This window comes from Motacilla alba, chromosome 8, assembly GCF_015832195.1.
Source record: "Motacilla alba alba isolate MOTALB_02 chromosome 8, Motacilla_alba_V1.0_pri, whole genome shotgun sequence".
In the NCBI taxonomy this organism is placed as follows: domain Eukaryota; kingdom Metazoa; phylum Chordata; class Aves; order Passeriformes; family Motacillidae; genus Motacilla; species Motacilla alba.
The window spans coordinates 83199-98496 of NC_052023.1; the positions used below are offsets into that span (position 1 = coordinate 83199).

Below are 15298 nucleotides of genomic sequence, written 5' to 3' on the forward strand. Positions count from 1 at the left end.
AAGTGCTCGTGCAGATATCTTATTCAGATGTTAAAAAAGCATATGACAATCAGTGGTTTTGAAGGGTCATATTAAATATGTTGTTTTTAAAAAGTGTTTCTTTCCTCTTGCCCCTAGGCACTGCACAGACATTATTTGCTGTGTGATCTTCATAGTTGTCATTCTTGGTTACATTGCATTAGGAGTTGTGGGTAAGTAAATAGAGGTATAGTAATGCCTTTTTATATTGAGGGGAAGCAGTTTTGTGAATGTCAGAATTTTTTATTGAAATGTCCCTTTTACTTATATTAGTGCAAAGCTTTCCAATCAATAAGTAATGCCTTTCATAGAAGCAAGTAGTGAATTAACATTCAGTATCTATTGTAATTCACAGAACCACAGACTGGGTGAGGCTGGAAGGGACTGCAGTGGGTCATCTGGTCCAACATCCTTTCTCAGAAGGGTCATCACAGAACATATGGCACAGGATTGTGTCCAGATGGTTCTGGAGTATACCCTGTGAAGGAGACTCCACACCCTGTCTGGGCAATCTGTTCAAGTGCACAATCACTGCACAGGGAGGAAGTTCTTCCTCATGTTCAGGTGGAATTTCCTGGGCTCAGTCCCTGCCCATTGCTCTGGTGCCATTGCTGGGCCCCAGAGCAGAGCCTGGTTCATGCTCTGCCCCCTCCCTGCAGATGCTGACAGACAGGGCTGAGGGCCCTTCTCAGCTGGGGCTCCTCTCCAGGCTGAACATCCCCAGCTCCCTCAGCCTTTCTTGGGCATCGAGATGCTCCAGGCCTCTCCTCAGCTCTGCAACCTCCACTGGCCCCACTCCAGGAGCTCCATGTTCCTTTTGTCCCAATGAGCCCAGAGCCAGCACCCCAGAGGTGCCTCACAGGACTAAGCAGAGGGGCAGGATCCCTCCCTGACCTGCTGGAAATGCTCTTCCTGAAGCACTGAAGGATCCCATCAGCTTCTTGGCCCCAAGGACAAACTGCTGGCTCAGAGAAAGCTTGTTGTCCCCCAGGGCCCCAAGGTCTTTCTCTGAAGAGCTGCTTTTCTGTAGGTGATTAGGGAGAAGTTCAAAGCCATGTATTTACTGATTAAAAAAACCCTCAAAATTAAGTGTGTTCAAAAAAAATGACATGGTTTGAAAAGTTTGCAATTGTAAAGTAACTGTGATAGAAAATTTCATGTAGCAGAAGCTAGAGAAAAACAATTTGGGTTGAGGGGAGCCCTGAGAAGGAATTGGCAATGCGGATTGATAAGGTTTGGGCATGAACCAGCCATGTACACTTGCAGCCCAGAAAGCCAAATGTATCCTGGGCTGTGTTGAGAGAAGTGTGTTCAGCAGGTCAAAGGAGGGGATTCTGCCGCTCTGCTCCGCTCTAGTCAGACCCCATCTGCACTCCTGCATCCGGCTCTGGGGCCCCCAGCACAGGAAGGACATTGACATATTGGAGCGAGTCCAGAGGAGAAGTGCTCTGAGGACTGGAGCAACTCTGCTGTGGAGGCAGGCTGACAAGTTGGTCTTGTTCAGTGTGGAGAAGGGAAGGCTCTGAGAGACCTTAGAGCTCATTCCAGTGCCTAAATGGTCTCCAAGAGAGCTGGAGAGGGACTTTGCACAAGGACAGGAGTGACAGGACATGGGGAAGTGGCTTCTAAACTAACAGAGGGCAGAGTTAGGCTAGAGATCAGGAAGAAATTTTTCCCTGTGAGGGTGATGAGGCCCTGGCCGTGGTTGCCCAGAGAAGCTGTGGCTGCCCCATCCCTGAAAGTGTTCAAGGTCAGCGTTGGATTGCTTTCTTGCAGTTTAATCCATATCTTAGTAGAACTTACTGTGCTTTGCATTTTAGTATTTCATTAGGAAATCTACTAATCAGTGCTCTTCAGTGTTGATCTACAAAGTACAAAATGGTACTTTAGAAGTGATACATTTTCATGCTAGCTAATTTTAATCATTAACTGTGAACACTTAACTAATATCTTAAGAGGTATTGTGTATTTTGCAGCTTGGGTGCATGGGGACCCCAGGAAAGTGATTTATCCAACTGACAGCTATGGACAGTTCTGTGGTCAGAGAGATACCCTCAATGAGTGAGTACTAAATCCATTCACATAACTTTATTACTCATGCACTGTGAATAAGATGTGAGGTTTCAAATCTTTGTCAAAGAGACAGTGGCACTCTTACTGCATTTATTCCAAATAAAGCTCAGAAATCAGTTTCCCAGTGCAAATCCAGGTCCAAATTATTACTGTAAGACAATTGTTTGTGTCATTCAGAGAATATTTTTGTAAGGTATCAATACAACTTAAATATTGTGTCAGCAGTTGCATAGAAAGTGACTAGCTGGCGCAGCTTCTAGCTGCCAAAGTTTGGGTAATTCATAACCTGTTGAGTAATTCTTCATCCACCTTGGGATAAGAGAAGTCTTAAGGCATTGTAGCCTGGTCCACAGTTTTTCTCAACATACACCAAATAATGGAAAAGTCTGTAGTGAAAGGCTCTTGTTTTTTTTCCTGTGCCAGTAGAGAGAAGACTGAGTAGTCTGGGAGACGGGCAGCTGTAACTACATCCTCCTTGGATAAACAGGAGGTAAATAGAGCTAAATGACTCTATTTACTTGTCTCTGTTTTTCAGTCACTTTACATTTTGAATTGTAAGAGTTAAATTAGTTAGTTGATACCAACAGAGTACTTCCACATGAAAATAGTTGCTCAGGGAAGAAAGATGTTGTATCTATGTTTTCTTTGAAAATCTAAATGGTTTATGAAACAGAATTTTTAAAAGGTTTGCTTTTTCACTCACCGTCTTCCTTTCAAAAGGTATGTTTTAGGCATGCTTTATGCCCTTGTCACTGTCAAGAAGCTAGATGCTATGCTAGTATTTTATAACAACTATTTGCTGCTTCTTTCTTTCTCCCTTTAGTTTTCTGTGGAAAAAATTAGGAAGGCACTGTCCAAAGGGCAGTTCAGAAGGGGACGAGCAGGGAATAGAGACTGGAACAGAAGTAGAGCTAGGGCTATATATCCTCTCAATTTTTTTTTACCGGGGAGACAGGCTAGTGGAAGAAGACCTGTTCCACCCTCAGACTATTCTTCACATCAATTGTTGGAGAGTCAAACTTCCTGAAAAGGAAAAACAAGGAGGAAAAAGTTGTAGTGGCGTGTGTGTTCCCCTTACTGCACCACTTCTCTGCTCCCCCGCCTCGGTGCCAATTAGTCTTGTCCTCTCTGTTGCCAGTAGGAAGTAGTGAACAAATGACTTTGGGAGTCTCAGACACACAGCTTCAGTATCCTGTGTGATGTGGAGCCAGGTGTTTCTCTCTGATTCTTACCATTCACTCCCATTCCATGTTTCTGTTTGTTACTTGAGTCTTCCCTTTAGATATTTCTTGCACCGTGATTTTCAGTTTGTATTTACAAATGACCCTCCCTATATAGGATTGCTGGAAAATAATACAGCTACTGAGACTGCATTTTGGCATTATTTGGTACATTGAGGAGATTCTTATAAAAATATAAATCAGAAGACACATGATACAACCTACCAGAAAAGCAAGAGTGTTTATGGCAGTAGGCCAGGATACCCCTCTGAAAGAGTCCCTCTAGTCCCTGGAGTGGGGCTGAGGATGTGCTTGTGAGACTGCATTTTGGCATTTATTTGGTACATTGAGGAGATTCTTATAAAAATATAAATCAGAAGACACATGATACAACCTACCAGAAAAGCAAGAGTGTTTATGGCAGTAGGCCAGGATACCCCTCTGAAAGAGTCCCTCTAGTCCCTGGAGTGGGGCTGAGGATGTGCTTGTGAGGCTTTTGTCAATACTATTGTTTTTCAGATTCCCTGAAAGTAAGCAGTGTGAAAGACTAACCCAGAGCTGTGGTATTCCAAAGTCCCCAGGGGTTTAGTCTGAGCTCATCTCGTTCCAACCCTCATTCCATGGCTAGGGACACCTTCCACTAGACCAGGTTGCCCGGTTCAGCCTGGCCTTGAAGACTTCCAGGGATGGGGCAGCCAAAGCTGCTCTGGGCAACCTGTGTCAGGGCCTCACCACCCTCACAGCCAAGAATTTCTTCCCAATATTACGTATGAACCTACTCTCTGTCAGTGGGAAGCATTCCCTGTTGTCCTGTCTCTCTAGGCCCTTGTAAGTAGCAACTCCATATTTTTTGTAGGCTCCCTTCAGGGAAAGCCACAGTTAGGACACTCCTGAAGCCTTTTCTTCTCCAGGCTGAACAATCCCAATTCTCTCAGCCATTCCTCATGGGAGAGGTGCTCCATCTCTCTGATAACTTGGTGGCCCATTGTAGTCCATAGCGGGGCATATGCACCATTTCTTAGGGTGCATATACAGGGGCACTGCATAACCCTGACTAGCTGGCTTTGAAGTCTTGTTGAAAAAGGACAGGTCTACTGCCATATTATCTTCAATAGAGCAATCTGATAATTTTCTGACATAGTGAAGACTAACATGACGTTTTGCTGTCTTCAAAACCCAGGTTTTAAAATCAAGATATCTTGGGGTCCTAAGTTTCCAACAAATCCAGACTTAAGTGACAGCTGCCCCAAGGCTCCAAGTTCCAGTAGATGTCAAATATGTGGGACTGACAGACTGACCCTTATTTATATCAAGAGGATCTTGTCAGTGTTACTAGTAGATGCTATTATGTTCTGTTTTCTGGACAACTGCTTTTAGTTTCCAACCGTAAAAAGCTTCTGACTGATTTTGGTGCCACCTTCTGATCAACTAAAATTAGGCAGCTTTTACAGTGAAGCATTTGCTGATGGTGAGTTTGCATGCACTGCATACACAGGATGTTGGTGGCACAGAGACTATGATGTTTTTTAAGGGTTATTTTACAAACCTCACCCTCTCAAGGCAGGACTACAGCTACATGGATTGTTTCAGCTTAAAATCATGCTGCAGAAAAAAACTTGTCAAAATTATCATTCTTTAGAGCAAATACTTTTGGTTTCTTAGATGTCTTGATGTGAAACATTCAAGGTCTACTTCGGATATTTTTTGTCTTGTGTTTGCAATTTGGATGTTCACAGTAATAGAACTTAAATATCAATGTATGCTAATTTTGGAATGGTAGGACGTATAAGCACCTATATTTCTGATGATTATTATCTTATATCCATTTCCACAGGAACAAGACCATTTTGTTTTACTTCAACATTCTGAAATGTGCCAGCCCCGTAGTGTTAATAAACCTACAGTGCCCTACAACACAGGTGAGTGAAAATGTAGAGATAAAATATTTTCCCTGCATCTTAGTCATGGTGTTTAAAAATGAGACATGTATTTGTTTGGATTTAAAAATTGTTGTTCATTTCCTTCGAAATACAACATGGTTGTTTTATAAATGACTTGTAACAAGCACACTCTCTGTAGTGTGTGACGGTCAGAAAAATGAAATGGAAAGGCTTGAGATTGTGTATTTTGGATAAGAGTAGACAAAAAAAGTCAGCTGACTTGAACACAACAATTTTTTATTTATGAATTCATCACAAGCAGCTATCCAGTAGTATTCAGTGCGTGCAGAAAATACTGATTTATACCTAAGGTTTTCAAAGCTGAACATGTTCAAGAAACTGTGCATATTGCCAGTGACAGGATTATCTGGGTATGAGTAGAGCCTATGGCTCTTTCAAAAGTGAAGATTTTGAAAGCTTGTTCTTGCCTTATCTCTCCATTTGTTGTGCTGTGGCTCCTCATGAAGTTGTGAAACAAACCCAGTCACTGCATTTGTGTGGGTTAAGATTAACCTCCTGATCTTTCTTGCAAGACAATTTTCCTGATCATAAAACATGGAAATCTCCAACAAGAAAGAGCAAGAACCCTCTTAACACTGGCTAGTTGCTGTCAGAATGAAAACTTGCTCCATCAGCTGCAGATTTGCTTCAGGAATCCCCATCTGTCTGCTTGCAGACATTGACACTGGTGCCCTGCAGTCTTTGGACTCTTTTGCTAGAACAGTTCAGTCTGTTCAGAGATATGAGGTCATTGTGTAGGATTTGAACTTGACTGGTGCTGTGGTCAAGTTGACACTGGCCATGAATCAAATAGGGTGAATTACTTGTTGAAGGAGAGTTTTTGGGAGCAGAGTAGTTATTTTGTTCATTTTCAAATATGCAATAACTCCAAAACTACGAATGCTTTTTTTGAATGCTGTTTGTTACTGCAGATGGTTAAATGACCGGTCTTTTTGAAAAATGCTGAAGAAATTTTTTTTGATCATTCCTCTTTTGAACTGCAAACAGGGTCCTTCATTCCTGACCTATACATATAAATATCAGGAGAAAGAACCCCCAAGAGCTAACATGAAAAGAGCTTCAGTTCTTGAATAAGACTGGATTTGAAAACTGTTACTACAGTCCATTGGATCCACAGACAGCACATTTCACTGCCTGTTTCATAGATAGCAAACAGTTTATAGTAAAGTGTGTGCTTGTTAGTCACCCATTGCCCCAGCAAGGACAAAACTCTTCTTTCTTTGTTCCATGGCCTGTGGGTAGTCCATAGGACTGAAATATTCATATAGAAAGATGCTCTTGCAGTATCTGCCGTGTCCTAAGGACTAGTTCAAGACCTCTTCCAAAAATTCTTTTCGGTGAATTACTTATGATGGAATGCCCTTGACAAGAAAGACAATTTTGGTGCATGATGTCTCTCTGGTACTTGGACAGCAGAGCTTTGCAAAGGGTCTTTGGATAGCACACCTTTGGAAACAAACTGCCTTCTAGAAAAGGCTGAAATGTGCTGTAAAGATTGAATTCAAACCACCTCACGGTCTTAACGCTGAGGAGTCAGAATGTCTGTCCTTAGTATGATTCCAGGGACCAGCAGAACCTTCAAAGTCTTCATCGGGGCAGCCACTTCTCCATATCTGAAATCTAAATCACAACTTCTCAATGTCTGCATTCAATAAACCCCAGTCCTCACCTGATTTCTCACATAAATCCAGCTTATAACAGCTGTACCTTGAGTATTGTGAGCATCATTCTTGACATAGGCATCCCCTGGCTTTGTAACTCAATTCTTAGTCTACAGTTAAAAGTCACTTTTGAGTGATTTACACCTAACTTGACAATATTTGTATAGATGTAATTGACTGAAGAGGTTGTGTAGAAGGATGGAATAGCAGTACCTGAGACTTTGGATTTTAGTGAGACTTTCTTTAAATAAAGTTCTCCTTATACATGTAGTGGAAAGAAATTGCATGTATCCTGTGGAAGTAGCTGTCACACCACCTTGTTCATATATGCTGCTGATGATATAGAGGAGGACCTGAGAAGTTTTTCCTTGCTGCCCAAAAAAAATAATACTCTTTTCAACAGACTGAAAGCTCTTCTTGCTTATCAGAATGTGTAGAACCTAAGAAGATACAGAGAGGGGCTTGATATGCCAGATATGAGGAGAACACACTTTGAAAGTGTTTTCCATCAAAGAATTCTAGAAGTATTCATTTAGGGAATCAAAAGGATGACATATCTTTTCTAAGTCCTGCAGTAAACATTAGTGAAGACAGTGACATTTTTCTTGCTGTTACATTACACTGACTTTCCTTACCCTTCTCTACCCAGAGTGTGTCTTTACTCATTTTTTTCTTTTCTTGCAGCTTTGTGTCTCAAAGTGCCCAGACAGGTTTGCAACCTACATTGATGTTCAGGCTTCCTACAGATATAGACCAGATCAGTGGAATTACTTCAGACAGTTCTGCAAACCTGGTTTTAACAATCCTCGCAAGGTGTGTATGTATCTGTAGATGATAAAGTACATTTTTTCTTCAAGCAGTATTTAATATGCATGATTTTACTGAGCTGCATCAAAGATTTGAATTATTCTGATTTCAGTATATAAGGAGATGTCCCATTTATGTGATTTGACAGTTGTTTAATCCAGGCTGAAGGTCTTGAATGCACACTAAACCTCCACTCTTCAAATGATTGCTGTTAGCTTAAAAGACTACCTGCAGCTACTCATGCAGTTGCAGTACTGTGGCAAGCAGTATCCTTTAGTACTTAAGTACCCCACAGCAGTAGAGGGTCTCAAACCAATTCTTAAGGCTCCTAAGTCATCTATAGCTACTTGGAAAGTTAGCTAAGAAAATTAATCTGTCCTTCATATAACTGATTTTGCACTCAAAAGTACTGCATTACTTTTCCCATCTTTAAAATGTCTTGCAATTCAGCTATATTAATTGGGTTAAATTCTTACTTTTCTTTAAAAGAAAAGATGAAGGATAGGCAAGAAACAATTGTCCAGGTAGTTCTGGCTTAGATGCTGATCCAAGGGTATTTTCTTTTATGTCACTAGAAAAGAAAAGAATAGTCTTTTCCCAAATCACAATGACAGTTTGGATTCTCACTTAGATATAAATGTATCTTGCAGCTCCAGCAGTGAAATTTGGGGAGGAGGCTACAAAGCCCAGTTTGGGGCAGTCCTTCAGAGTGGGTGAAAAACAAACATACTGTTATACTGGTATTCAGCGTTCCTATTTTTCCCCTTTTTAGTCTGTTGCTCAAGTCCTACGTGATGAAGATTGTCCTTCGATGATCATTCCAAGCAGGCCTTGTGAGTGGTTCTACTTCTTATATGCATCTCAGCAGATTGTGAGCATTCATAATAAAGCACAACTCCAGTCTGAAATGTGTTTTGCGGCAACATCACTAGGAGCTGCTTGTTATCTGACATTCACATCCATTCAGTTTTAAAGTATAAATCAGTTCAATTTGAAACTATAAACATTTATTAATATTTTTTGTAACAGTCATCTGGGAATATTCAGCATGTGATCAGGTCAAGCTGAGCTCTTTCTTGCTCTTAAATCATCACTGATAGCAAAAGCTCTTCAACTGAAATTGTGCCTTCCAAAACAAGAGCAAGCGATGCCATTGGCATAAAGAAAATGCTCCAAATGTTGGAAGGATCCTATGGCCAGGTGTTGAAGTTCAAACAATACTTCAGCCCAGTTACAATGCAGCTCTCTTTTCAGTGCAATGCTGGCTATGCAGGACATGTGGAGGAATTCAGAAGCAAAAAATTTCACTATGATCAGCAAGCATTTCTGAGTAGATAACCACTGATCTCAGAGCTCATCTCAGCTGCACAAGTCTAGTATTGACCCAGAATCTTACAGAATAAGAAATTGCTGTTTATTTTTGCCATACTTTAAAGTAGGGATCATATAAACCAGGAAAAGGTCATTAAAAGGAGAAGATATGGATTAAATTTTTAAAACATAGTCTGAATTTGTATGAAAACTGAAGTACTGACCCAAAAGACATAAAATAATTTGCAAAGAAGCTCTTTTAGACTACATCAGTGGGCACAGATTACAGGGGGAAGAAAAGGTATGTTAAGATATGTTGCTCAATCATTTAGTCAGAATAATTGCTGGGGGAGATACATCAGACTGAATATTGAGCCCTGGCATCAGTATTTGTTGGAATCTGATAAGGAAAGCACTGAGTGGTTATGTGAAGTACACCTCTGAAGGAGGACTCACCTGCTCTTCTCTTTGGAATGAAACCAAGGATGTTTTGCAGCAAAGAACAGGGCAGAGTAAATGAGTATGCAAACATCTCCTTTTCTCGCTTTTTTATAGTCTCCTCTTCCCTCTCTCTAACCAGTTGTTTCTATCTTTTTTCCATTGCTTCGTCTCGAAGAATATCTAGTGATAGTGGCTGGTACTGCAGCTCATCTGGCATATAAGGAAAATGACACTTGCTGTTATATATTGGTTTGGGGCTAATATGATTCATGATCAGTCAAGTTGAATCTGTCCTTGGGGGCTGGTCTGATTATTACCATAAAATGGTGTATTTGAGAAGCTGCAGTTTTTATGAGCTGCCCAGATACTGACAGAGAGTAAGTTCCACATTTATTACAAATTCTTAAACTCCTACGTATAGTACTGTTGTTATTTGGTAGGACCTAGAATCTCCAGTTGAAATCTGTTATCCCACCCTGCCTGAGCTTAGACAAAAAGCCTCAGAGCACAGAAATCATAATTTTGAATGCAATGGCTCTACCAAGATTTGTCAAAGTCAACATATTGCTAGATAATCAGTTGAAAAACAATTGACTGTAAATCTGAAATTATTTAAATATGTTGCAAAACACACATGATAAAAGCAGAGCTTGACATGAGATGTAATATGCAGGCTTTGTTTTGATATTTTGAATAGTTCTGAAGAGATGCTTCCCAGACTTCTCCACGAAGAATGGTGTGTTGACCGTGGCAAATCAGACTACATTCAAAGATGGAAGAGGGAAAACAAGAAATGTAACTGATCTCAGGGAAGCTGCAAAGTAGGTTTTACCCTTCTTCAGTGTTTGTTGGCTTCTGAGATTGCACAATAATTTAGTAATTTTAAAAAATCAGAATCTGTTGTAGCAAATGACTGAGGGTACCCAAGCAAGACTTGGTAGTAAATGGTCACTCTGTGCCTGAGCACTTCCAAAGTTCCATTAAGGAAATCCAGCACTGTGGTGTGCAGAAAGGACACTCAGTCACTTTTTGAAATAGTTCTTGTTTTTCCTAGCAAAAATAAGTTCTGCAAGGAAAGTTGCATGAGGTTCAAAATGCAATCCTCATGCTGCAGGACTCAGGCCAGCCAGGAATGGCCTTGGCTATCCTGTTCTGTGATGACCTTTCCACTACCATGGGCTGGCCTAGTACTTTGGGCATCTCACCTCATCCGAATGCTCTTGTTTCTGGTAAAAAGTAAATGTATTGGAATATTCTTCAAAAAACTATTATATCGGCAAGCATTCTGCAGGATAGAAAAACAGTTCCATGAAGTTGCTTCACTGATCTGTTTTCTGGTTTATGCTGTTAACAGTTCTAGAGTCACTACTGTTTGTCCCTTTGTACATTGCAGATGTTGATAGTATACACTTGTCTTGTGACATAATAAGCAATTCTGACAATAAAGCCTTTTTAATTAATTTTTTCAGGACTTGTAGAGACATTCTTATGCAGATTTTTTCTTTGCTGTAACTGTGATTGATGTTGGCTTGGTGACAGAACTGGAGCTGAAAAATTGTAGTATACTCTTATCACTACCAAAGATATTTCAAATTCTTTTACTGATCATATTTGTTGTTTAAATAAATTCTCCTTTTCTACCTGAAGCAAGCTTTTGTTTGATTTTTCTTTTCTCAGTGGCATCAATAATGTCCTGGATGCAAGATCAGTTGGAATGAAAATTTTTGAAGACTATGCCATTTCTTGGTATTGGATTTTAATGTAAGGGGTTTTTTGGTACTTTTAGTATTTCCAAACTCATATTGGAATGTGCAGGAAATAAAATAATAGATTGTGTATGTATTTGGTACATGTTCTACTTTAAAACTCAAGGAGCAACTGTAATTTCCTTTCATCTCACATGATAATAAGGTTGTTACGGTTCTGTGGATGAGGTAAGGATAGTTAGTAGAGCATACATACATAGAGTGTCAGTTGATCTGGAATAGCTTTTTAATGTCCTGCCAGTCAGAAAATCAGGAGGAGCAGTGTTCTGTTGCAGCACCCATGTGTGTAGCAATTCCAAAACTGAAAAATCTTACTTAATTAACTTTCAAGCCAGTTGCAGTTGCCAAGTATCACTAGTACATATATAAAACAGATAGTTTCTAAATTTGTGCAAGCAATATACAGTTAAACCCATTAAAATCCCTAATTTCAATATGAATCCATAAATCCAATGCAGCAGGCAAAGCAACATCAAGAAAAAATTATTGAACAGTATTAACTTTATATTGCAATTATTATCAATTAATCACCAATTAATTAAAATGCAGCACCAAAACAAGAGAAGTAACTACTTTGCTGAAGCAAATATGTAAGTATTTGTGAACTCCTAGCCATTAATATTGGTTTTTGATGGACTAGTGTGTTGATCTATTTAAACAGGGACAGAATTCATCGTCAGGTGAGAGCCTTTAACATGTACATGTTAAGCATACATTAGTCAATCCTGAATGCAAATCCACAGTATTTAATACATACTTTAGATAATAATGTAGGTATTTAGTCAGTTCAGAAACACAAGCCGTCAGCTTTTAAAGGTGTTCAGTCACTGGTGGAAAGACAGCTTTCTCATAGTCTGATACTCAGCTCACAATATTTAGTAGCAGGAAACTCACAGATATTCAGCAAGCCTGGGTCTCTCTATCTCTTACTGAAATCAGGCTTGTGGTATACAAATTCTTTCAAAGGAGATACCACTGAACACACTGGACAGAGAACTGACCATTGTTTTGAAAATAAATTCTAAATATTGAAGCAAGTTTCCACATTTCAAATATGGTATTTTTTTGTAAGGAAGTGTTGCCACTTCAAAGTAGTTGGATAGGATTTTCTTCACACTTTTCACCAAATGATAGCATAGATCAAATGATTTCTGGACAAATATATTTAAGTGCCAGAGTTTGGGGGAAGTTCTTGACAGTGAAGGCTTGACACTGAAGGGAGGCTGGATTAAAATTTAAATATGGAATTGCTGTAGTCTTTTTAGCATACCCCAAAAGAACTACTGCTTTGAGCCTCATTTTAAGGGAACTAGTCTGTTGAAGACAGTTGTTACTGTGGTCTCAGTTTTGGTGTTACTTGGAATCATGTATAGCCAAAGATAACTTTAGATAAAGGTAATTTACTGCTTTCAAGATGGAGCTCCAAAACTACAACTTTTCTTGAAGAATACATTCTGAATTTCAGTAAATCATTCAGAAAGGGAAAATACATCAGGCTAGGAAGCCATTAAAGAGGTAGGACTTAAGGCAAACTTAGGAAAGTTTAACTAGATAAACTGATGTGATTTTTTTATTATCAGGCTGCCCCATTTTTTAGCTTTGGTTATTGGCTAAATAAGCTGGGAACATTCAGAAGAAAAGTTACTGAACACAGGCGAGAAGGGGGTTTAAATTTTTTTGAGTCTGTACTAATACAAAATTTGCATGCAACACCTACTAAAAATAATGAGACATGAAATGTTCTTTGAAGCATCTGAGCTGGATATTTGTTCGATGGGATTAATATTCATATTGCTTTCTTCATAATTGTTTAGAAAGCCATGCAGAGTGAAAAAGCCTTTTGCAATAATTTTTTCCTTTCTGACTTGCTTTCTAGAAAATGAAAACAAATATTACATTACATTACATTACATTACATTACATTATATTATATTGTTGTCTTGATGAAGAGAAGGCACTCTAGATGTCTTTCCTATGGACTCCATAGAAAGGCTCTCAACAGGCTCTTTCTGTGCATCATGGTGCCCTGATCATTTCCTCTTCTGATTAGTAGTAGCAGTGATGGGTAGAAATTATGTTCTTCTAACCTCCTGATGGTTTTCTCCTAAATTTAATTTTTTTTTCCCTAGGAAGCTTCTAGAATGTTGTTTACTAACATTTTTCTTTCCAAGCAGGGATTTTCTATGGAGGACATAAACCAGCATCTTCCCCACACATAGATATTCCTCCACTTTAACTTTCTGTACTGTAGATTAGACTGTGGCCTGAAAAAGGCGGGGAGTTTTTCAGCTGGTGTAAGTGACAAAAAAGGCATTCTATTAATCCCATTCAACCAGCCTGAGAACCTAACACACATAAACATTTCAAGCTCTGCCCTGTGAGATCATCATATATAAGCTGTTTGTTTGTAATGGCCGATAACAGCCATGAGAATGTATTTCCTAATGAAGATTTTGAAATACTTTTTTACAAATCATGCTATTATGTGAGATCAAGTGACCCTTATTTGAAGTAACAGGAATGCAAGAAAGTGGATAGATTCTTACACTCATTTTCCCTGTGTTTCTGTTTCTTCACTTTCTAGTGGACTGTTCATTGCAATGATGCTGAGTCTGCTGTTCCTTGTGTTATTGAGGTTCACAGCTGGGGTTCTCTTCTGGATTTTCATCTTTGGTGTGATTGGAATTATAGGTTATGGTAGGTGTAATTTTCTAGCCTCTGAGACTGTTTTTTCTTCCTGCTTAAGTCTGGAAAATCAGTAGTTACTTCAATTAAATGATACAATTGGGTGAATTAATGCCTAGTTTTAGACACAATTAAGTGAGAAAGACATAAATGGCAGCCAAATGCAGTAAGAATCCAGCTGTGCTGATACTTAGCAGCAGATGTAATAAACTGCATTACCTATGCACAGTATGCTTAGTCTGTAATCACTTGTACTGATATTTCTTTCCCATATATAGGATATCATAATTGGCTAGTCTCACGGTGGTGCATTTTTGGGTTTTGCTTACCTGACAGGCTTATAGAAGAGAAAAACATTTGGCTTGTAAGATTTTTTTTAATTTGTCTTTGCACTCTTCATACACACTCCTATTTTATTAATTGTTTTTTAAAAGGCATCTGGCATTGTTACTGGGAGTATGATCATCTTAAAGGAATACCTGGATCTGACCTCACTGTTTATGATATTGGATTCCAGACAGACTTCAAAGTGTACCTGCAACTGAGGCAAACATGGTTAGCATTTAGTAAGTGCCCTTTTACATTTGGTATCTGTTAATGGATATTCAGGAAAATCAGTCAGTGTCTTAATACGCTTTCTGCCTTGGTAAATCTCCTCCTCCACACATGTTGCTCAGAGGAGAAAGCAGAATTCCCTTTCTCTGTATTGTGTAAAAATATACTTTTTTTAAGGAGGCTAGTATATTTGTAAGGGGAAATAATGCAATCACACTAGTGATAAGAGTGAAAAAATCTTTTGTTATGAGCATTCTGTGTGTTCAGTCTTCACCATGGGGAAAGCAGAAGGCAATAATTAAGTTCATCATGATGAAGTTGCACAAGGAAAGGTACTTTTCTTTCTCAGATTATTTTTTCTCCCTCTTTGAGAGCCCCAGAAATGAGATTAATAAGTCACATTAATAACTACACTTCTTTTGTGTCTTAGAATCATAAAATATGCCAAGTTGGAAAGGGCCCATCAGGATGATCAAGTCTACCTCCTGGCCCTGCACAGGACACTCCAACAATCCCACCCTGTGCCTGAGAGTATTGTCCAAATGTTCCTTGAGCTCTGGTAGCCTTGGGGCCATGACTATTCCCTGGGGAGTCTGTTCAGTGCCTGACTCTTAAGAAGAACCTTTTCCTGATCTCCCACCTAAATCCCCTGACCGAGCTCTAGCTGTTCCCTCGAGTCCTGTCACTGGTCATGAGAATGAGATCGGTACCTTGCCCTTCTAGTTGCCCTTGTGAGGATGTTGAAGACCACGATGATGTCTCCTTTCAGTTTACACTTATGTCTCTGAATTTTCTTGGAG

At 39.4% G+C, this 15298-nt stretch overlaps 1 protein-coding gene across 3 annotated transcripts in view; it reads left to right on the forward strand.

Annotated features, from left to right (window-relative positions):
• Positions 1 to 15298, forward strand: part of SLC44A5 (solute carrier family 44 member 5) — a 67632-nt gene that overhangs the window by 31892 nt on the left and 20442 nt on the right. For all 3 annotated transcript variants that reach the window (XM_038144306.1, XM_038144305.1, XM_038144304.1), the window contains exons 3-11: positions 118 to 191; positions 1995 to 2079; positions 5146 to 5230; positions 7618 to 7746; positions 8513 to 8573; positions 10190 to 10313; positions 11170 to 11253; positions 13843 to 13955; positions 14378 to 14509. In XM_038144306.1, coding sequence (XP_038000234.1) covers positions 118 to 191; positions 1995 to 2079; positions 5146 to 5230; positions 7618 to 7746; positions 8513 to 8573; positions 10190 to 10313; positions 11170 to 11253; positions 13843 to 13955; positions 14378 to 14509 — 887 coding nt within the window. The remainder of the gene's footprint in view (positions 1 to 117; positions 192 to 1994; positions 2080 to 5145; positions 5231 to 7617; positions 7747 to 8512; positions 8574 to 10189; positions 10314 to 11169; positions 11254 to 13842; positions 13956 to 14377; positions 14510 to 15298) is intronic.